Source organism: Haemaphysalis longicornis, unplaced genomic scaffold (genome assembly GCF_048455015.1).
Source record: "Haemaphysalis longicornis isolate Haplotype H1 unplaced genomic scaffold, Haemaphysalis longicornis Haplotype H1 scaffold_2, whole genome shotgun sequence".
In the NCBI taxonomy this organism is placed as follows: domain Eukaryota; kingdom Metazoa; phylum Arthropoda; class Arachnida; order Ixodida; family Ixodidae; genus Haemaphysalis; species Haemaphysalis longicornis.
Genome location: NW_027526295.1, coordinates 230,604,438 through 230,627,350, shown reverse-complemented (window position 1 = coordinate 230,627,350; position 22,913 = coordinate 230,604,438). Strand labels below are relative to the sequence as shown.

The 22,913-nt window shown below is 45.9% G+C and overlaps 2 protein-coding genes across 4 annotated transcripts; one reads left to right on the top strand and one right to left on the bottom strand.

Moving 5' to 3' along the window:
- Positions 1-123: 123 nt before the first annotated feature.
- LOC144170090 (5-taurinomethyluridine-[tRNA] synthase subunit GTPB3, mitochondrial) lies at positions 124-12,627 on the top strand. Of its 2 annotated transcripts, XM_077699654.1 has the most exons (8): positions 125-449; positions 1,931-2,066; positions 2,148-2,301; positions 3,930-4,002; positions 4,057-4,200; positions 9,096-9,261; positions 10,123-10,410; positions 12,321-12,627. In XM_077699654.1, the coding sequence occupies exons 1-8, from the start codon at positions 170-172 to the stop codon at positions 12,550-12,552; spliced, it is 1,473 nt and encodes a 490-aa protein (XP_077555780.1). In that variant the 5' UTR covers positions 125-169; the 3' UTR covers positions 12,553-12,627. The 2 variants fall into 2 exon arrangements, with proteins under 2 accessions (XP_077555781.1, XP_077555780.1); XM_077699655.1 differs by lacking the exon at positions 4,057-4,200 and having other exon boundaries at positions 124-449.
- Positions 12,628-13,949: 1,322 nt separating this feature from the next.
- Amx (TM2 domain-containing protein 3 almondex) lies at positions 13,950-21,431 on the bottom strand. 2 transcript variants are annotated; one of them, XM_077699657.1, is made up of 6 exons: positions 21,274-21,431; positions 21,007-21,163; positions 20,755-20,929; positions 18,521-18,683; positions 17,855-17,930; positions 13,950-15,184 (listed from the first exon to the last, which is right to left on the bottom strand). In XM_077699657.1, exons 1-6 carry the CDS (start codon positions 21,380-21,382, stop codon positions 15,016-15,018), a joined length of 849 nt encoding a protein of 282 aa, XP_077555783.1. In that variant the 5' UTR covers positions 21,383-21,431; the 3' UTR covers positions 13,950-15,015. The 2 variants fall into 2 exon arrangements, with proteins under 2 accessions (XP_077555783.1, XP_077555784.1); XM_077699658.1 differs by having other exon boundaries at positions 21,016-21,163.
- Between the last annotated feature and the right edge of the window lie 1,482 nt (positions 21,432-22,913).

Sequence of the window (22,913 nt, the reverse complement as noted above, 5' to 3'; positions counted from 1 at the left end):
TTCGTTATGTGTGAGCAAATTTTTACGACAAAAAATATGTAGTAAAGTTTGAAAAAAACGCTAGTAAGGTCGGTTAAAAAAAAGCAAATGAACTTGCCGCGGACCCGTTGTTGAATCCGCAACAATCCGAATTAATCCTTGCCGGATACGAGAAGGCGAGAAGCGCTCAATGATGCGCACGTTGCGTGCTGTGGAGGAGATGCGTCTTCGCGTCAACAGTTTTCCTTCTTTCGTTAGGAGAAAGTCTACGTCGACCATTTTTGCGCTTTCTTCGGGTTCGGTCAGGAGCGCCCTTGCTACAATCAGAGTTTCTGGTCCGCACACTACGACTGTGCTTCGTCGAGTAGCCAAGCTGAAGCAGCCTGCTCCACGCAAAGCTCTGCTGCGGAAACTTGTTCATCCTTGCTCGGGCGCTCACCTCGACACCGCAATAGTTTTATGGTTTCCATGTATGAATGACTTGTTTGTCCTAGCCCTGTCTTTTATGCCCTAATAATGGTTAATTCGTCTACCAAGGGAATCCCGCTGGAATGATCGCAGATGCTGGGTGTATTCACACACCTAATACAGGTGCCGTAAGAAGTAATTGGAACACCGGAGTTGTGGCCGAACCGTATTGGAGCGCCGTGTAAGCTGCATCGGCGCTAACTGGCAAGCCTATCCAGACATCTCCAACCACTTCCTTAAGCCTGGATACTACGGCCGGGTTCAGTCTGTTGCCGCAACTGTCGTAATATAGCTTCAGAGAATGACGTCAATTCACGTCTCGGCCAACCGAACTGCGTGACACGCCGTTTTTTTACGCCCATAGATCACGATATGGCATTTACGTCGGTAGTCCGAACATAGCTTACCATTGTTCGCAGCAACCTTGTCTTAGTGATGGCGCTAATAGCAGACACACATAAAAATATTTGAAAAAAAATTATCAGTGCAGATCCCTGTGATAGCGCCGCTTCTCCAGCAGCTCACCTGCGGTAGAAGTGTGCGAAAGACACTGCCAAATGTGTATCTGCCATCAGCGCCATCGGTGAGACCAGCATGCTGCCAAAAATACTCTTGGCCATGTAAAAAGAAGTGGGTTCAGAGTTATAGATGGGTTATCACCGTCGGCAGGCACGCATGTGTGTTCTGCTCCTTTCATTCACCGTAGGTGCAGCTACACGGCGGCACTCCTATGCGGTTTGGCCACAGCTCCCATGTTCCAGTTACTTCCTACGGCACCTGTACACTACAACCAGTTAAATGCACATACTCGCAAGGATATGCACGCACTAAAACGCACACATAAAACACGCATGTGAGTGATTCTCAGTTTTCATCTATTCACGTGCAGTGCGCATGCAGTTATAGTTCTGAATACCTTGCGAACGTTTAGTTGCAGGCGCTCATCCCCCCTCCCCTGTCATACCCAGGACTAGTCTTGAAAAGGTGGTTTTGTCCAGCCTCTTACAACACCACAATCCCACCTCTAGTTATGTACAACTAGGGATACTGTATAACTAGGGATACTGGTGGGATACCAGTGAACCTACCTCGTCAAGGAACGCCTACTCAAAAAAGCAGATATATAGAGAAATGGAAAGCTATTTTTCAGAAGAAAATCTACATGCCTACTAGGATTGTGTGTGCGGGATTGAACTTGGGCAGTAACGTGCTGTCAAGGTGCACCTAGAAGCTTAGATCTATTCTAGCCACTGTGGCATTCCACAAAGCATAAAATTCGTTTCACATTAAACAATGTCTGTACATATTAACAGAGTTCTGTTGTAGCAAAGTGCATGTATTGGTAATTAAACACAACAAAATATGCCTACAGCGCCCACACGATCTCAAGGGACGTAGCAAGAAGTTTGTAACAAATTTGCTTCTTTTCTTTATTCGTCTGCCTTTCTTGATCTGTTCTGTCTTTACTGCCATTTTTCTGCAGCACCTCACAGTTTTACTGGCGAAGACTGCTGTGAACTGCACGTCCACGGTGGAGCTGGCGTTGTTAATGCAGTGCTGGGTGCACTGTCGCATATTGACGATGTGAGACAAGCGGAACCTGGCGAGTTCACCAAAAGGTAGTCCTGCAATTTGTATTTTGCAGTGCCTGCGTGACAAGTTGAGAGCTCTTAACATGATTTGAAATCCTCGTCTCCAAGGGCTTTCCTTAATGGCAAGATGGACCTTGCGGAAGTTGAAGGCTTGGCAGACTTGCTGCGGGCTGAAACTGAAGCGCAGAGAGCACAGGCATTGGCCCAAATGGAGGGGAGCCTCAGCAAACTCTACGCACAGTGGACTCACGACCTCAAGATGGTAATTGCTTCTGTAAAATTCAATTTCGCAAGCAGGACTGTTTGTAAAAAAAACCTTAAAATTGTTCTGCACAGCTGTAGGACTATTCATCGAAAGGAAATTCGTAGTAGGTCGTAAAAAAGCAGTTTGTTGCATAGGGCAAATTGTAATAGAGCAATTTATCGAAATTACGATTCATCGCCTTGAGGAATGTGTCCAAAAAACTGAACTCGGCTAGCTGGTACTGGTTCATTCTACTACTGCGCGAAACAACAGACTGAGGCAAAGACACAACATAGGCACAGTGCAGACTAACAACACAATTGTATTGAGCAAGCGAGCAATCTATAATAAATGGCAAATAACTTGCGCCTTCCCAGAATGAATGTGTTATTCATTTTATTGAATATGAAAAGTGATGCAAATGACGTTCATCATGCTCAAACGCAAGTACCTAACGAAGCACGCTTATTGCTGTTATCCAAAATCAAGAAGAGCTATCTTGCTGTTATCGAGAATATTGCCACATAGTCAAGGACAACGCAGGGTTCTTCAAGGAATAAAGTTTATTGGAGCGAACTTGTGCTTACCAGATCTAACAGTTAACTTCGGTTGGGTCTGGAGCATGGCTTTAGTTATCTGCGAGTTTAACAACGTGAAGTTTAGAGACGTCAGTCAAGGTCTTCACTTTGCAGGTCCCTCTTGCAGCAGCAGATGCTTTGCTCAGTCCTTCAGTTCACAGCATATAAAAATTCTTTGCAAACCAGCATTTCCCCGCCTCTTTCAATCCTGATGGCTTCTGTAGCGACTGCGAAAAAAAAGCTTAGACCATCTGTTTTATAGCTTTTGACTGGTGAGCTTTACCTTGTTAGTCTTGACAGTTCGTTCTGGCTGCTGCAGGTGCACTGACCCACCAACTTTCAGCCTTCAGTGATAAGATTGGCCCAGTGAACATGCAGCCTCCCGTGTTTTGGTGGATTCATTTTTTCTTAGGAGGTGTCGGAACTTTTATCTTTTACACAATGCACATTCAATGTCCTGTTTTTCAAATGGACCATTGTGCTTTAAGGTTTTTTTTTGCCTGAACTACTGAATGTACTATAGATGAATGGCCCTATGAGGAACTGCCCTATATGACCAATTGTCCTGCGATGAGTTGCCCTATTACGAATTGTCTTTCAACGAGAGGTCCATATGCCGTTCTGCACTGAGTGCTTTGAAGAAGAAAAAAAAAACAATTCTGATATCTAGGCTATGGGGATTATAATAGTTCAATGGGAACATAGGTTGCATAGGGCCGAGAATTCCTGCCTTCATCATGTTATGTGCAGAATTATTTCTGCAGCATGCAGTTACTTTGCATGCTATTAATGTCTTAGAAACCATTATTCCACATTTAGCATAACTTACAGCCAGTGTGCTCTTGTTTCCCACAGAGCATAAATCACACGTATCTTTGGGAGCATAAGAAACCAAGTTAGACGTTTCACTTACCAAAAAAATTAGCTCTCTCGTGTAATTTGTACAAGATATTACCTTCCTGCTTCATACGTACAAGAGCTCAGTATTCTGTAAAACATTGTTAGAAGTGCCGCATGCATTTTCTTTCTTCCACGTACACTTTTTTGGTCATGCTCCACCCTTTTCAGTGCCTCGCTAATGTTGAAGCCTTCATTGACTTCAGCGAGGACCAGGGAATCGAAGAGGCCATACTGGACTCTGGTACTGCGTGCCAGTCTGGTCGCTGATGTGCTTTCCTAACCAAGACCATTCCAGCTGCAGCCCAGGCTGGCAAGCTGGCCGCAGAAATTCAAGCCCACCTGTCGGACGGCCGGCGGGGAGAAAGGCTGCGGGGCGGGGCGAAAATTGCCATTGTAGGCCGCGCCAATGTGGGGAAAAGCAGCCTCTTCAATGCACTGTGTGAGTGAGGCTACGTGATTCATTCCTGCTCTTAGCATCGTCTGGCATCCTACTACAAGTGCTTCCAAAGGAAACATACGTTGCGCATAGAGACCCATTAGGTAGCGTCACTCACATTTTTTCTTCGCTTGTGCGGAGCGTTAGCAGATCCAGCAGTTCATTCCTATGGTGCTGGTGCTCTTTCTTTTCCCCTCTTCACTGCTTCCAATCCTTTCGCTCTAGTTGCTCCACACATATTGAGCCACCATAATTAATGCCAGCAAGTACGTTTACCCTTAAAGGGGCCATGCAGACAATGCACAAGTTTGGTTCATTCAAAAGATTGCCTCGTTGTAATCCCGCTGACGCCACTTTTAACATAAACTTCACTGAAATAAGCTATACAATCAGGAAAAAAGGGAATGGTTGTGCAACCCACTAGCTCATTTCCCGCAACAGAACCTATGATGTCATATGCTCAGCTGTGCGATTGGCTGAGGCCTGCAAAAGCAAACACACATTAGGCAGGGCTTATAAGCTTGCCAAACGAGCTATTTGCGCTTAAATTTAGGGCACATTCTTTTTCTAGCTGCAAGAATGGTAGGGTGAACAATTAGTTACGAACAAACACGTAAAGACTGAAGCAGTTAATGTGGCACTTTGCCGGCTGACACTGCCTAACACAGCCGTTGGACGCGTTGGATTTGTCTGACACAACATTGACCAACTGACATAAGTGGCACGGTCACTTACATGACCATTTTTGTCGCATCATAGCTTACGTTTTCGGAAAGGACTAGTGTAAACCCTAATAAAAATCCGGCAGGTATAGAAGTCTGGCCAGAAGCAAAGGGTGACCGCTGGCACTTCAGCGGTATTGCAGCGCCATCTGTAAACATGGGCAACAAAATCAAATGGCCATCTCAGATGGTGGCAGGCCTGGTCAGCACGCCATCTTTAGTTTTAAAGGAGCACTGACACGAAATTTTTATGTTACGTTTTCTTCGCTGGTATGCGTGCCTACCAGCCCACTAATCATAGAATGACAGATTAGACGGTCGAGCGCAGCGTAAACATTCATTTACGGCGTCGTTTATTCGTGCCAGTTTCGGTTTCGACAAAAAAACGCCGAGCGGCCGCCATGACAGCATGTATGACATGGCGTCACCATTCTTGCCGTATCGCTGCCTCTCTGGAAGCGCGCGCGAGCGAGCGCACGCGCGCGCCCAGACCGGCCGAGGTCTTCGCCGTCCCCACAGGCCCGGGCAGCATGACGTCAGTCCCAAAACCATGACGTGTACACACGCCCGAGCAGCGCGCGCCAACCACAGCCAGTGCGTCGGCTTCGTCACGGGAGCCGCGACGTCGGCAGTTTGGGGCACGTAGCAGATGATGTCACGTCGGCCCGCTCTGGGCTTTCTCGTGCGGGCGAAGATTAAAATGGATTTTAGATATGTTTCGCTGAACGGTTGCTGTTGAAACTTGCTGGGAGATATCTCCTGATAAAAAGGAAGCGTTTTACATAGTTATCTCAGCTTTGAAATTTCGTGTCAGTTCTCGTTTAAGGCCCTGCTCTGTATATGTCATTGTCGACGTCCCGAAAACACACGATGTAGCGGGAGAGTTGAAATTCTGGCGTAATGTTTAATTTATCAATAAATAAAGCATCATTTGCGGCTGGATAAGTGCCAAGGGCACTATAAAACACAAGTCTTTTGAATAAAACAAACTTGTATTTTGTCTGCATGGCCCCTTTAATACATAGTGCCATCACGTAATACTTTAAGCACAAGAATTGCAGGTGTGCCTAGTTGATATGCTTGGAGCTTTGTGCTTATGAATGGAACCCCTGATTTGGGGGAACGATCGTAAACAGCCCGTGAACATTTCGCAGCACCTGTTGTGTTGATATGAAGTGAAATTGTGAGATTTTTAGCAAAACCAGGTTATTTTGTGTGAACGGACGGTAAAGCAAGGCTGACAGTGAGCCTCCTTCAAGTGTATGAGTGAACTTAGCTGAACTGAGCAATGCTGAAGTTCTGCACAAATTTTTCACTGTGCGCTTTTCTGTTAGGTTGTGTACATGTCAAATTACCGGTGCCCAAAGTGCTGCAGCATTTTTGCCTACTTTGCTTACTTGACCATGCTCAACACTCACATCTATAGCCAATTTTATCTCTCTTTAAAACAGGTAATGGTGGTAGTACTTCCCCACTTCTTTCACAAGAATGATCTCACTAGGTGTACCTGCATTGATGTTCTGAAAGTTTTCGCTGCAGGAAACAGCACACCTACACCTAGTGCCAACAAATTAGACATCGAGTGGACACTTTTTTATTGGAGCTGAAATTGCAACTTGTATGTAAGCGTTAAAAAGAAAAATAATCACAAAGGGAATGTGTGCCGTGGTAGCCGTTCAGCACAAGTTAAATTTCGTGCTTGTGCAGCGAAAAAGTGGGATGCAAATGCCTTATTGACTAGATACGGCAACGGTGGACAAGAAAGTGTGAGATCATTTAACGTTCCCTGCGATCCTAACCGAATGAATGTGTGCTCTGCAGCCATCCGCAGCAGAAAATGATGCTACTTGCAGTCAGCATTTCTCTAAAAGTGCGGTTGCGCGAAAGGCTACTTTTCGGAGCTTGGAGGGGAAGTATTACGGAACGTCGAAGAGGTGCACGCTTGCAAACGGTGTAGTGCTGTCGATTTCACCATAGGCTACAGCTTCCCAGCTACTGTATACAAGCAGCAGAAAAAAGAAGGCATCCACTGCCAGAACAACGCCCGGCATACAAGGAAAGTAGCCCAGTTGTTGAAATGGATTACACTAGCGGCAAATACGCTGACGTTTCTTCGTCGTAAATGACGGTGCACAACTCGGGTACGTTCACGAAGCGATGTTGTCAAAGTCACTGCCAGTGTCCAATGTTCAGAGGAGCTGCGGGCGCGTCTAAATGAACATAGATGCCCGATCTCTCGCAACTGTTTTAACAATGCAGTAAGTTACAAACAACATTGTTTTACACGCGCGCTGATGGTGCCTGCAAACCACCTTGCTTCGGGCAGTCGTTGGTCAAGTCACTTGAAGACTAGGATGCTGTGTAGCCGAGTTCTGCCACCAGATGCCCTTTCAATCAAAGGTCTACATCCGGTGCCACCAACTTTATTTGACAGATTTTTGGGCTGCTGTGTCCACACCCAAAAGTGTATCTTACACCGTTGTTTAATACATAGCCTTACCCAGCATGTGTGATGGAAATTTGTTCTTTTTTTTTTATGTAACTTGGTACCTACTTTTCTAATGCTCTCATGTACAACAATAAACAAGTGCAAAAGTGCCCGACACACGTACAAGTGTAAAACAACTTAAAAACAGACAAATAAGTTTTTGTGCTGAAAACTAGTCTACGGATTGAAACATGGCTCTCGAGGTCGTTAATGTTGTATCTGTTGCCAGTGTGGATTTTGGCACATGCTCGCCAAAGCAGAGAGGAGGGAAGCTTCAGTCATGCTTCGTTGCAACGTGCACATGTACTTTCGTGTGTTCGCTAGAACAGCGGGGAGTACATCAGCAAGCCAGGCACAAGTAACATGAGGGCACCATGCTGCTGAAACACCTAATCAACACGACGAGAGGTGTTGGCATAGCAATGCATCATCATTTCCAAAACAGCACAGAAAAAGAACGTAAGGCTCTTCGTACCGTACCGTTGGCTACAGTACTTGTGGTTCTGCATTACAACTGCACTCGTTGATTTGATTTGTATTATACAGTCAAACCCGTTTGTAGCGAACCGCAATATGCACCGCGATTAGTTCGATATATCCAATATTTCGATATAGCCGAACCTGCCTATAACGAGCTTATTGTTACGAGTTCGCAATCTGCGAGAGCCCCCCGCCCCCTCCCCAACTCCACCCTCCGCGTATGCAGAAACGAACACAGTACAGTAGCCATTACCATACCAAAATAATCCATTTATTGGAAGTAATAAAGCTACTTTCCGCCTTAACTGCCCACGTTGCAAAAAAAAAAAAAACGGTGATTTTTGCCTTCACTTTCGTTTTGGCGGCTTCAACTAGCATAGCATTCTCCACAGGAAACATTGTTTGCACCAGTTCGAGTCAGCGTCCTCAAAAATGTAAGAGGCATTGGCGCAACACATCGACTGCCGAAAGCGCTTTATTATAAGCGTCGGACGGATTTCACTCGCGACATCATCGGGAACGTTGGCGAGCTCTTCCCACCGTTCACCGATGCTGCTGTCTTGGTCCGGACTCGCTGACTGGGCGGGTTCCGTCGCGAGTCCCGCGCATCGGAAACAGTTACGGAAAGTATTGGGCGCCACGTCGCTCCGTGCGAGGCGCAATGTCTCAGTCGCGGCTCTTGCTCCGTGGTCGCGGCCAATCCACATCTCAATCGCCGCTCGAGATCATGCATTTCGGCGGCCATTCTAGGCGCCCAGAGTTCGATATATCGGATGTAAACTTCGTTATAAGGAATATGTTTCCCATGTATTTCTGTAACTGAATTATTTTTGTTCGATATATAGCATAATTCGCTCTATCTGGGTTCGTTATAGCCGGGTTTGACTGTACATAGTAGCTTTTTTATAAATAGCTTCAAAGTATTAATTCCCTGCCTGTTCTTTGATATGTTGCGCCTACTGTGATAAATAACGATATCCCACTGCAGTTGCATATGATAAAGAACCCTGTTGGCTTTTTCTTTTACATTTCTATCAGGTGGTTTTTGAGTGTGTGATTTTGTCTTTTCAACAACTGTGCATTATTATTTGTACTTCGGCCATCTTCAATGCTGGGAGGCTGAGTGCATCAGGATCAGGGGAATGAAAATGGAAACTGCATAACTGTAGGTCCAAAACTGCTCTCTCTCTCTCTCTCTCTCCAAACAGGTCAGAGGGATGCAGCCATAGTGTCGCCGATCGCAGGGACGACGCGGGATGTGGTTGAAAGTATGCTGGACATTGGGGGCTACCCTGCTGTGTTTTGCGACACTGCTGGTCTTCGCCGCAGTGAGGACCCCATTGAACGAGAGGGAATCCTCCGAGCCCAACGTTGGTACGGTGCTGGAACTATCTCTCTCACGTCTGCACCAAAGCCCTGTTCGATTAGGTGCATTGTAGTTCAGCTCAAAACACACCTTGAATCCACACAGCCTCTTTCCGCTTGCTACATCTGGTGAACCAGGCTCCAGTGTATGTTTTAGCAGCCCGTGCAGCTCAGTGGGGTTTTATTCACACTGGTTCATTCTGAGTATACGTCCGCATGTCTATACAGCCTGTAAAAGATTAGTACAAAACACTGCTTTGGCGCTATCAATCTCGCCAGTGCACCTTGTTTTCAATGAAATGGACACTGTACATTATCAGTACTGAAATTTGAAGGACAAATATTGAAATTTTTAAGTTATGTGTGAATAGTCTGGAAAGACTGGTTCTGAGTATTCAAAATGGATAGTAAATTGTTTGCTGTCATTAGTGTGACCCTGGGTATTTTGATTTCATCGTTGCATCTGATGCTAGATTTTTTTTTGTCTGCTCCTCTTATTACTGTGGCATCATAAAAGCTGATGCAAATTCATGTGCAAAAACAGAAGTTTTAAGACCACTCCTACGCCATACTTGTGGATATTTTTTCTTGGCAAACAAAATTGCAACGTGTCCTGCAAGAGCCAGATTAGAAGTAGTCTTTGGCGGGATGAGTTGTTTTAGCTACTTTCACCTATCCACTCGAAGTGTCAGTTGGAGTGGGTTACTGGCAGTGCCACTCCCTACAGGTGGCTAGATGTTTTCTTTTCTGTGGCACCTTGTTAGGCCAACATGAATATTCAAAAGTACCAGATGGCAAACACAGATCTGTGAATCGAACACCGATTGAGTAATTGTTCGTGGTGTTGGTGGCATGCATTACCCATTACAGGGCAGCGAGTGCAGACCTGGCGCTCATTGTGATCGAGGCTGCTGAGCTGCTACATCGGAGATCCACAGAAAGCTTTGTCGACGACTATCTGAAAGAACTGGACTTGGAGTCGTGCACACCGCTTCGTCTGGTCGTCCTCAACAAGCGAGACCTTTTGTCTGTGGACGAGGAAGCGGAGGTTCGGAAGCACCTGAAAGGCGTGCCCGTTGAAAGCTGCCTCACTTCCTGCAGCACTCAGCAGGGCATCGGTGACCTGGTGAAGGTGCTTACGAAGGAACTGGAGGCCCTGTGAGCAACTCATCCTTTTTTCTTTCTCATGACTGACTCACCTTTGTTTACAAGCGCCAAAAGTAACAACTAGCACAATCGAACATTTTTAAAGTTGTCTCTTGTCTCTTTGAATTTATTTTAGGGTGCTAGTTTGGTTGTATACGTGCAGCTATCAGCCAATACCCAATGTTTTACCCACAGCAAGCGAGCACCGACTAATTTGAGCTGCTGTGAACAGCTGTGTTGTTACACATCTGTGCGAGGGAAGAGCTCCGACACTGCTCTAATCTGAGCTATTAGTCGCTGGTTAATAATGCTTGATGTTATGAGCGTGTAGTGGAATGTGCAGCCATAGGCACATTTGGAATCAGGGCAACTGGACAGCAGCTCACAGGAACAGTCAACTGAGTGCTTGGAGGAATGCCTAGCCCAACATGAGGCATGAAAAAACTTTGATTGATTGTGGGGTTTAACACGCAGACACTAAGGAGGCAATGAGGCTTAGTAAAGCCTATCAAGCTTAGTAAAGCCTATGAAGTCAAAGTAGCTCCACACAAGCGCACTTGTGATGCTTCACCGACGTATTCAAGTAGAAAATCTAAGGCCAATTAAAGCTGGGAGAAGAGTCAGTGAAGTTAATATAGATTCCAAGGAAATAAAATCATCCGTAACTTTTATTGTAAAGTGTAAAACCAAGGTATGGGAAGCACTTTTTGTGGTGGGTGAACTAGCACAGCAGTCAGCAGCACGACCGCACATGTGCGATCGCCTTTTTTGCTTAAGGAATGCAGTCGCTAAAGATACCCAAGATATTCGGCGGGATTTGGGAGGCACTTACTGCACAAGCATTATTCAAGAATGAGTCATCTAAGCTGCTGGGAATGTCATCTGGGAATGAGTCATCTAAGCTGCTAAAGAAAAATATAAACAGGCTATACGATATATACTGCATATTTCTGCCCCCCCGACAGCGCGGCGGCTATGGCCAAGAGGTTCCAAGCACTGGGTGCAGTGTGTCACAATTAGCAAGTTCGAATCCACCGCTATAGGACTTTTTTCAGTTGATTTTTTGGTACTTAAGGTAATGTTTTCTATACTGAATTCGCCATTTTGCGCTGCAACCTTAATTGCTTCACAAGCGAGTTGGCAGACTGCCTGCAGACTGAAACTGATGTGTTGGCGAGTTCTTGTTGGCGTGGTTGACATAAGCACCGAATGCTTGTGGGCACAGTGCAAAATCGGCCACTCTTGGCCTGGTGCGATCGCATCTCTTACAACACAGGGACAAGTCGGGAAGGCTCCAAAGGTGGGGGCGAAGCGCCTCGCAGTTGAGAGTCTCCGATGGTGCAGAGGACGTTCAGCCACTGCGTACGCCTTGGCTAGTGAACCTTACGATTCTAAGCAATGCTGGCAGGCTTATCTGACGCATTCTACAGCCAGCAACATGGCAGAAGTGCAGCATGCCGATTCCAGAGATACCAAGAATTCCCAGCCAATGATAACATTGGATGCCAAGCATGTTGCTGCACAGAACTGAAACCGAAACTGGTTTAAATTCCACTTATGGACATCGGCCAATCACATCACATCTCGAATACGCGTCACCGCTGTTAGTTGTTGCGGCTGCCGCAAATGTCGCGCGATATTTTTTTCTTCTTTCAGGCTTTATAGCCAGTCATGCAACGCAAACAAAAACAGAAGTTTGACAAATTCACTTCGGTGTCCCTTTAAGTTTGTGAAGGAGCATACATCGTGTCAGACATTTCTGGCTCCTCTGTTTTCTTCGTTTCCTAGCCACTAGGCAGTCTAGCTATGCACAACAGACAAAAGAAAAGGTGATACATCCCTAGCAGTTGCCCATGCTGTGCCATGCATTAGAGCACTAACACAACAAAAGATGAAGTGTTGTGCACCTGTTGTCTCTTCAGGTGTGGCAAGCCAGCGGAATCCAGCCCAGTTCTGACCCAAGCAAGGCACAGAACACATTTGGAGCAGTGCTTGAAACACCTCCAGCAATTCAGCGCCCGGGTGCGAGATGACTGTGTCATTGGTGCTGAACACCTGAGGATTGCACTGACCCACATTGGGAAAATAACAGGCCGTGTGTTCACAGAGGAAATACTTGACGTCATATTCAGAGACTTTTGTATAGGGAAATAAATAGACGTGCCAGTCAAAAGGCATTGGTCACTGTTGATTAAAAACAAGAAAAAAAAAATTGCATTTTGTACCTTTTATGCGTGCTACGTCTGTTTTTCAGATGCCCTCCAAAAAGTAGCCCTAGCGGCATTCCAAGCTGCAACTCAACTTTTATGCTTTCTTAAGCAAGGATCTCTCTAGACGCACATTGCCAATATGATTTTTGCACATTGCATAGAAAAAAATTGCAGTGTCTTTATCTGCGAAAAGAAATGCCATTTTGTAAACCCCATAAATATGCTGCAAATGATCAAGTGCAACATTTTTTCGTCATTAAACATGCAAAGTGCAGTATCACTCGTGCGTGAAGTGCAAGGCTTCTCAGGTAACAAAGCAAGTTCAATCTGCCGGTTTCTTCACTCTGTCCGAGGTCATTGTCGTCACGGGAGGTGCATTCATTGGCTAGCTGGTTGTACATTAGTTCACACATTTTCCTACGTCTGTGTTTCCCCTTTTTTTGTTTAGTCCTAAAACTAGCTCGATTTACCAACATGCATAAAGGACATTCACAATGCATGAAGCTGAAGAAGAGTAAAATAGAGGGGGAGGAGGGCCAGTTACAATAATCAACATGCAGCTCTGCACATAATTTCATCAGCCTGAATTGCTTCATGACACTGATGTAGCTAGCTTTTCATTTGCTTGGAGACAAAAGAGCAAGGACCGAAACCAGCGCTGAATCACAAATAACTCCACGAACACGCAATGCTTCCATAACGCACTGGTTGTAGGCCAACAATCTGTACTCCCTAAACAATACAGCTGCTACATCGATGCACATTTTATAGCCCATTAAAATTGCTTCAGAGCCTTCAGAGATTGAATTACCAATCGTGCACTCAAGCCTCTTTGCCTCTGTCATGAAAAAACCTTCTTTGATGTATGAGGAGCAAACAAAAAAAGGTGCTTTGTGAATTTTAGTGCAACTGGAGACCTGAAATACAGCCTTTCCTGAACTTCCTGGTTGCCTCAATTACTCCCTGTTCCAGGTACACCACACAACACAGAAAAGCAAACTTTTTTTTACCACGGTATTCTTATAGACATTTAGCTACCTAAACAGCTATCCTCGTGCGCCCAGGTTTCGTATGCGCATAAAAGTGTGCATGAAGGTTTTACTTTTTAGTGTTTCGTAAACTTCAAGCCAGCATTCTTTCGGAAGGGTGTTCGAAACAGTAGTCACACAAATGTAACTCGAAATTTTTTTCCCAATTCATTTACAAGACAGTTTCTATATTACAAAGCACACATCAAAGATGCTTTTCCTGTGTTTATTGCAACATGTGAGAGCAACCCATACTTACTACGTGTTGCCTGCACTCGCCAGTGCAAGCATTAAGAAGACAAATAAAACCATAGTGGCAACTTAATCTCACAGGTTTTTATTATATACAAAATTTGCTTGCTTTATACAACATCACAGCTCCAAAGCTGTAAATTTAGTGACGGAGTGGTAGCACAAAAAGTGTTCTGAAGGGTTCACCAGTACTCGAGAAAGATTTAGACCACCCATCTTGTTTAATTTTTTCTTATTGTTTATGCAGCTTGCAGCAATTCGGTTTGCTTCTCAAAAAGGAAAAGGAAATGCTGGAAAAGGGTATTCGCTTTTTCACAAAAAGGTGAAATAATTTATTTTGCCCACAAATTATGCACACTGTAAGGTAATCAGAACTGGCAATTTTTTTCATTCTGGGAATATTCATAACATTTGCAAAAATTCATGTTGCACCAGAAAATGCATCCACAACATTCCCCCATAAACATGAAGGATGAAAGGTTAATAGAAACCGCTTAAAACTGGTGCCAAAATAGATAATGGCACTTGAAAATTTGCGCGTTTACTGGTGAGTTGTCTTAACAATTCCTGCGGTGGCTATATACAAAATCTTTGGGCCTTGCAGAACCCCCCTAAAAATTCAACTGTTTAGCATATCTATTTTGAAATTCTGCCACAGCTTTCAAAGAAGCTAGTGTAGCTACTTGAAGATGCTGGGACCTTTCAACAAGCAGCATATGAAAAATCACGTTTACTATACATGGTAGAACATCTAGATTCAACACTATTTTGAAACAGGTCGTTTCACACAATGACTTAATACCAAATGATATTCGTAAATGGAGCTTCTGACTAGGTGACAACAGTGCACACCAGCAAACGGCTAGAGATTTAGTCGGACCAAACTTTTCAGCATCTGACAGTGGCGAAACTCGGCAGAGCTCAGATAAATTGTTTTTTGTGAACTACGTTAGACATGGCTTTCCAGGAAGTGCCTTCAAGAATAGCAAAAAGGTCACGCTGCTTGCTGTACACAGCGTATGGTCCGATTTCAACAAAACCAGGAATTGAACCGTGGATTCGTGGCACTCCACAGAACAGTGCTGCAGTATGCCCATTCCCCAGTCGGAATGCGGCGCGGACTAGAGTCACGAGATGTACAGGGAGCCGTCGGCAGGCCCCAGGTAACCGGCGGCCACCAGGACCACGTCTACCAGGGTCCAGACGCCCAGGCCCCCGAAGCTGAAGAGCTTGCCAATGCCCTCCTGCCACATGCCCAGGTAGAAGCGGTCCGCACCAAAGCCACCGAGCACGATGCTGAAAAAGTCAGAGCAGATGGTCGGGCGATGGTTGAAGGCCAACTGCAGTCAAAATTTTAACCTCTTGAAAACACTATTTCCGCATAGTCTGCCGAAAAAGAAAGCAAGATGCAAAATACAACGGCTGAAATACGCGCGTGGATGCTGCAAGCGGTCAGCAAAAATCGGCGATTTGAAACCGAAATCGAGATGAGTGTGGCCATTAAAATGACGCTGCAGCCAAACAGCAAGCCTGCGCGCAAGCTCTATGCGTGCACGGGGCAGCAAATGGGTGAAGTGTTCACAGCAGAGCTCGACCGGTTCTCCAGCTGCGTGGCTGGCCAGAGGAAGGAGCCCCCCGTTAGCTGGAGTGTCACAGGCTCGTCATGAGGTCTCTTTTTTTTTGCCTGCTCAGAGCAGCTCTGAGCAGTTCCAGGCAGCCCAAAACTGCTCCCGCCATAGATGTTATATGGGCAAATAAAATACAGAGCTGCTTGGAGCTGCTCAGAGCTGCTTTGAGCAGGCAAAAAAAAGAGACCAATGGCTGTTTACGAGATCCGCCGGCAGGAGCAGCGTGGTCTGCGGCGGAGCTTTTTTAAACGCTTCTGACTGATTAACGAGGCATTTCACTGGGCTACCACTCGTGTCGCAGCTGATTTGGTAGCACTTACTACACACTAAAAATAAATTTGGTCGAGGTGAAATTTGAGTGCAGTTGGCCTTTAATTAATTCCTCCTTCCAAGGGAGTGATAAGAGCACAGAACATGACAGCAGGTGCGGGAGTATGTATTCATACACGTTCAAGCAGTTCCTCTCTAAAGAGCGGACGCACACCATTTCAGGGAAGGGATTGTGATGCCGCTACTGCCACTGCACGCCATGAGGTGCAGGATCGTGCACCAGTTACTCTCTCTCAAGGGGAAAACGACTGTCCTTGTGCATCCTTCTGCCCCTCACTGCAGTCAGGAGCAAATCACAACGATGCACTATTTTGGCCAACCACACGTGGTGACAATTTTAGAGCTTGCCTGTGCAGGCCTAACAGGCAGTGCTCGACTTACGCCCCGAATGCCTGCCATCCTGGTAGCTAGCAACCAAAGTGATGAGCGAAACCAAAACTAAACAAAGTGCTTACAATCACACAAGTTCATGTGTAATGAAACAGCAGTGGTATGTGGCCAGCTGCCACACCTCAGCTCATAGTCCCTTTCACTGTTGCTAACCGGTTGGGGAGAAATGTGCCAGATAGCGCCTGATGGTCGGAATAAGGTAACTCTGGTTCCGCTTTTGTCTTGAAGTGGAACCAGTGGTAAATTTAGGTGCCCCCTAGTAACAAATCAGTAGCACAGTGCCTGTTTCTGGATAATGCAATGTTGGAAAGCACAGAATGCACGTTGACCACACAACACAGAGGAAGATTAAAGTATGGCAACAGCAAATTGAGTGCGACGAGGCGGCAGCGCGAGGAGTGAAGCGGAGAAGGAGCTTAAAAACAGAATGTGAATTTATTTATTGTTGTAATTCAATCTGTTGCAGGTACATCAATTGCATCAATGCATATTTTTAAATAATATGGGTGAAGGAGGTAGCAATGGAACACAAAAAAATATTTTTGACAATTTTTTTTTACTTTGTTTTTTCAAAGCAGGGGCAATATTGTGAGTAATATAGACTTTAGCTGGTTGCTCATTCAATGCTAACGGCGGCACTGGGTTCTTCCATCTGCTGTCATGCAATACTTCAATGCAGCCACTTCCCATTACTACCGTATCTGTTCTGTGCAAAGAATGGCACTACACGTCAAGTAATAGCTGAATTGGGCTGATCAGAGTGTTGTGCTAAAGTTAATGACCGCAAACAAGTCATGAATGTGATCTTTGCCATCTTCCACTCATACCCACGCAAAGCAAAGTAAGTTGACCAAGTTGAACTAACCTGTTAAAAAGTGTTAGGTGCTAATTACACATGACCAATTACTACTGCAAACTCAAGCAAACATTACATCTATTAGTACGAAGGAAACTGCCTCGTTTTGGCACAGCCTACTGCATCTGCAAACGAGTGCAACAATGAAAGCCAGACTCAACAGCAATGCATACGATTGCACGTGTCAAGCTTGGCGCCATTTCAAAGGCCGCACATATTGACGTTTTTGTTTCGACACACCTAGACTTCAGAGATCGGTTTGCAGAGCGATGCAAACACATCTGTGGTTGCATGACTGTTGCCATTTTTAACACGTAATCAAGTATGGCTGAGCACGTATGCTGTGTGGAGAAGCCAACTTTTTGCACGGATACAAAGGTCTGCACGAGAAGATGTAGGAGGGGTTTTGTTTTCATGGAGGCCTTCACGGGCACTGTTTGAGATCCCCTGCCCTAGCCTACAAATCAAGAGCCTGATGGATGCGACACCTATGGTCACTTTTCCCAAGCATATCTGTTTTCATAAGTCCCACTTCCTTGATGTGCCCGCACATCATGCCTTCGGTTTCAGTGGTCTGGGTTTGACAAGTGAAACATATAATGCCCCGCGTTCGGCATTTAATTTCATGGTGCAAGGTGCTTTGTGCACAATGCAGAAATCCCAACCAACCATAATTGTTTAAACTACACAAACAATGCAAGTGGTGCAATTCACTGAGTGCTGTGCATTTCTGTATAGAAACAAGGTGAACACCGTACACACCTGAGCACAAGTGCTGTCCACCAGCTATAGCCCCTGGTCCAATTGCAGAGCAGATTTTTGTGAAACTGCCTCCTGCCTGGAATCGAATAAAATTATTACCAGACTCATCCACCACAACAATGTCAATGGAATGGAAGTTTCCATAAGAAGAACGTACACACCAATGAGGCCCCTTGAAAGCAAAGCAACGAGCAATACCATGCCTAAGTATCTGTTCTACCTCATTGTAAACATTCTTTTCTGCCAGCACTCTCTCACTCTGCTTTTCTCCCAGCTCTTTGGTTTTCTTCATAACAAACATTTGTAGAGATACTAAGACATATCTAATTTGGAGTGCTTTAAAGGAGTATAAACAATTTATTGTACAATCGCATTAACCATACAGAGCGGCCCGTACAATTTCAATTTTTACCACATACAGTACACCAGTGTCGAACAGAAGTTCCTTGAAAGCAGCTTTCAAGTCATTAGGATTTACAAAAGGCTAATCAATGATTGAACACAACATTATGTAGACAGAACTTCTGATTAAGCTCAAAACAAATCACCTCAGCTTCCACCCTTCCAAATGAAACTCCACTGTGCTCATTTTCCCCCACCTTGATCTACGGGCTCCACCTCCTCCAGCTACTACAGGAGCAAGACTCTTCTGGCGTGGCCGCTTACCTAGGCAGAGGACATCTGGGCGAACATTGCAGGTTGCAATGTAGCGCTGCCGGGGTGTACTGTTCACCTGGCAGGAACTGTTGTGGTCGCACGTGTGTTCGCTGCTTGGCGTCTGGTAGCAGTACCGGCACATCATCTTGCGCTCAAAGGGTCCGGACCTATCCTGCATTCCCAACAGCTCCCAGTTACTGCTCATCCCTTGAGCCTGGTGCCCCTGTCTCAATATCGACAGTTTGCAGACAGTAACATGCGCAATGGTCAGCTAGCAAAGCTGTCCGGCAAATAAGAACAAACAAACGTGGTAACGCAAAACCCTTAAATCTGTGTGTTTCATGGAATGCGTGACGTACGGAAAACCGTTGTGAGGTACGCAGACTCGCACAGAAAAATCGCACAGAAAATCGGAGTGCGTTCCAGAGGAGGTCACCTCTATGTTTTGTGCTAAAAAAAGATTTGCTGGTCAACCACTTTCACAGAGTGCAACGGCTTTTTTTTTCGCTGTGTCTAAAGGTACGTCAGACGTACCCCGATCCCAGAATCTAAAGGTACGTCGGACGTATCCCGACCCCAGTGGCTAAAGATACACCGAAAATATTATGGTACATCGGACTAAAGTCCGTGCTCCGATGAAGGGGCTTCACGTCAGACGTGCCCGATACCTAGTGGCTAAAGAAAGGTGCGGCGGACTTGGCCAGTGGATGACAGTACAGTCCAGTCGGACGCACCCACAGGCCACAGATGTATTCTGAGGTTGTGCTATGAGGTTCCCTCTGGAAATGCAAATCCGGTGCCACAAAGGAAGAGCCTCTCGTGTGGTCTCATGCGATTCACACTGGATGATATTGCCATAATGCAGGGGTGCTTAATATAGGAAATTTACCGCTGGGATATTGGTCGCACAATTGTTCATCTTGTTGGCCGTCTGTTACAACATGCTACTCTGTCTAGCATCATGGCAACGAGACACCACCTCGAACTTGGGATGTGAAGTTCTAGGTTCGAATTGTCCTTCCCAGTTTTTTTTTACCAAGACAACAGACATTGCTACGTATTTTTGCATCACTTTTAGATGATGGACTGAAGTAATATGTATTGCGCTGCTTTCATTACACAAAACACCGCACCAATCACTCGATTATTGGACACAGGGTGAACAAAATGCGGTTTAAATTGCTAGAATTCAGCCAGCCAGTCACTCCGCTAAGGAGTAATTGTAGGACAGGCTTATCACAAACTCACTACAAAAGAGTAAAGAAAAGTTAAATTAATTGCAGTGCGCACAGAGTGAATTTTTTCACAGTTGTGGGTTGTGCCGCTGCAAAACACTGCTTTGGCTGGTCGAGGAAGCATAGACTTTATGAAAGCAATACAGACATAGCTCACAAGCTGCACATGGGTCCTCTTTTTTTCGCGCCGTGAGCGGGGGGAAACTTGAGAGAGTGGCGGCTGGCACCTCGGTAGGTCCATCATCTGAAGATGATGCAAAAATGCATAGCAATGTCGGTTGTCTTCGTAAAAAAAAAAATAAGAAGAAGAAGAAAACTGGGGAAGGGGAATTCGAACCTAGAACTTCAGATGCCAAGTTCGAGGCGGTGTCTTGTTGCCATGATGCTAGACAGAGTCACGTGTAGTAACAGACGGCCAACAAGATGAACAATCGTGCGACCAATATCCCAGCGGTAAATTTCCTATATTAGGCACCCCTGCATTATGACAATCTTGTCCAGTGTGAGTCGCATGAGACCACACGAGAGGCTCTTCCTCCGAGGCACCGGATTTGCATTTCCAGAGGGAATCACAACCCCAGAATATATCTGCGGCCTGCGGGTGGGTCCGACTGGCCTGTACTGTCATCCACCGGCTAAGTCCACCGTATCTTTCTTTAGCCTCTAGGTATGGGGCATGTCCGATATAAGTCCCTTCATCGGAGAACGGACTTTAGTCCTACGTACCATAATATTTTCGGGGTCGGCGTACGTCCGACGTATCTTTAGCCTCTCGCTATCGGGGTACGTCCGACGTACCTTTAGATTTTGAGATCGGCATACGTCTGACGTATCTTCAGCCGCTGGGGCTGGGATACGTCCGACATACCTTTAAACACAGCGGGTTTTTTTTTTTTTTTTTTTTTTTTTAACGAATTGCCACGTTATGCACAGAACGGCTGCAACAGTCGAAGCGTCTCGGTGTAGCCCCGCTGCATTCCCTCGCTACAAGTTCCATGTGCGACTCACCACACACTTGATTCCGTGCTTGGGTTGGCACATAACGGCTACCTCTTCACCGTACACGCAGGAATAATTGAACTTGCACGTAAGGCATTCGGCGTTGAGCCTGCTGCAGGGCACATCCGAAGGACAGCTCTCATGGCCTGGATCGCGAACCAGAGGCCTTGATTCGAGTTCCTGCCTGCAGGACAAACGTCACGTTAGCCTCAACGAAGGGACGTAACAAGCGCTTTCAAGGCGAAAGCGAATCCAACGTACGACACTGACTGGGGAATCTCTCCGATGCTGTAGATCAAGTCTCCCTTGCTCCGATAGACTCGGGAAACCGCACTCTCATTAGGGAAGATCAATCGATGAGCGCCTCCATTTGAAGGGCGCTTGAGGACTCCAGCTATGTCGCCAAATATCTCGGACTCTGCAGTTCGCAAAAGAGAATCGGTTTACACGGGGCAACGTAGCAAGGCGCCGCATAACTAAATCATGATGACTCTGCATGATTAGTAGCAGTTGGAACGAGGCACTTACCTTCTTGTACAGACCCTGTACACATGCAGAACGAAAGAACAATGAAGTAAGACGCAAATAAAGCTTGTGGTCCCAAACGTAGAATTTCTGACACGTCCAGAACCACCATTCTTGTTTACCCATTGATGCCAGAATCTCATCTCGAAACCATAGAAATCGCTACAAAACCCAGTCCAAACCTACCACCCTATTACACTGACACTCATTACATTACACTTATCATTCTGCAAGGACAGTTTATTTTTTCTACGATAGCGGTTTTCTTTCTAAACAAGAAAAAAAATACAAGCTGTAGTGGTCAGAAATTTAGGTGTGACGTCATGACAACCGTTTGATGACGTCACTTCAAAGCCGCGCGCGTCTTTCGTAACACTGAAGTCGCGCTTTCAAGTCGCGTTGCGACTGACGTTTTGGTTTCTCTAGTTTCATCAGTTCCAGTGAAGTAAAATAATTTTCAACTGTGCATAATATCGCAGTAAATCACCTGAGGTGGGTTACAAGGCCCTAGCTAACCTGTGCCGTTCACAAAGCCGTGCATAGAGTTTCCGCTATCTTCCTTTATCGCTGCATGAAGAAGCTGACTGCTGCAAAACAGAGATCTGACGTATGCGGTGGTACATGCATATAGAGTTTCTTAGTAAATTGTAAGAAACTCTATGGCATGGAGTATGCATGACCGATAAGCTTCAACGGCCATTTCCGTTTTGATGGTTGAGCGAAGCTACCGACACGCTTTCTGTTTGGGCTCGATGGGTTCTTTTCCTAGTCTTCTTTTTCTTGAATTTAACATACGTGTTAAATTCAACTTGTTTTGCCAGGCACACTGTGCCGTTAAATGAACCTGAGCCAGGTGCACTGTGCCGTAAAATTAAGTTAAATGTGTAAACAACTCAGACCAGTATGGTAAACTGCGTACTTTTACAACAGCAGCAGTCGGCTCATAACGAACAAAACAACGGGAATTTTTAAGGCAGTTGGATTCTTCGTAATTGAAGTATCAAGGGTCTTTGCGGTCCCAAAAGCAGCCGCCCGGAGCGGAGATCATATGTGGTTGCAGCGTAACCGCCTTGGGAATGTCGCTGTGACAGTGCATTTTCGCTCATACCCCGGGCATTCCCTGAAGGTGACATCGACCCGGACCAGGCTGTGCAACCCGTACCCCACGCTACTATGACATCCTGCGCCATTACCGCCTAATACGCCGCGTATACACTCCCCCTTCCCTACCCCAATCTCACCAAGAAAGAAAAGACCACTTTCCGCCGCATAAAAACACTTTCCCCCATGAAACACGCCTCACCTCGTGTTCCCAACTCCGTGTAACTCAACATGCGGCTACTGCCCCACACCATCCACCCTGTGCTACATAACATGGGGATGCACTAACGCCCAATTCCTCCCCTCCAAACAGACACCTGCAATTGGAGGGCACAATGACCGGCTATCGGCTGGAGTACCAGACGGTCTGGTCTTTCGGCCTCGCAGTGCGGTGGGGTCCACGGACCACGGGGTACTGAGCTGAGGTACTCCACACACAGGGGCGACGGCTCCAACCACCACACCGTTTGTTTAACACTACAAAGTTTGTTGCTCATACTGCACGCCTCTCTTTAGCTATGTTTTAGGAGCTCTATAAATCC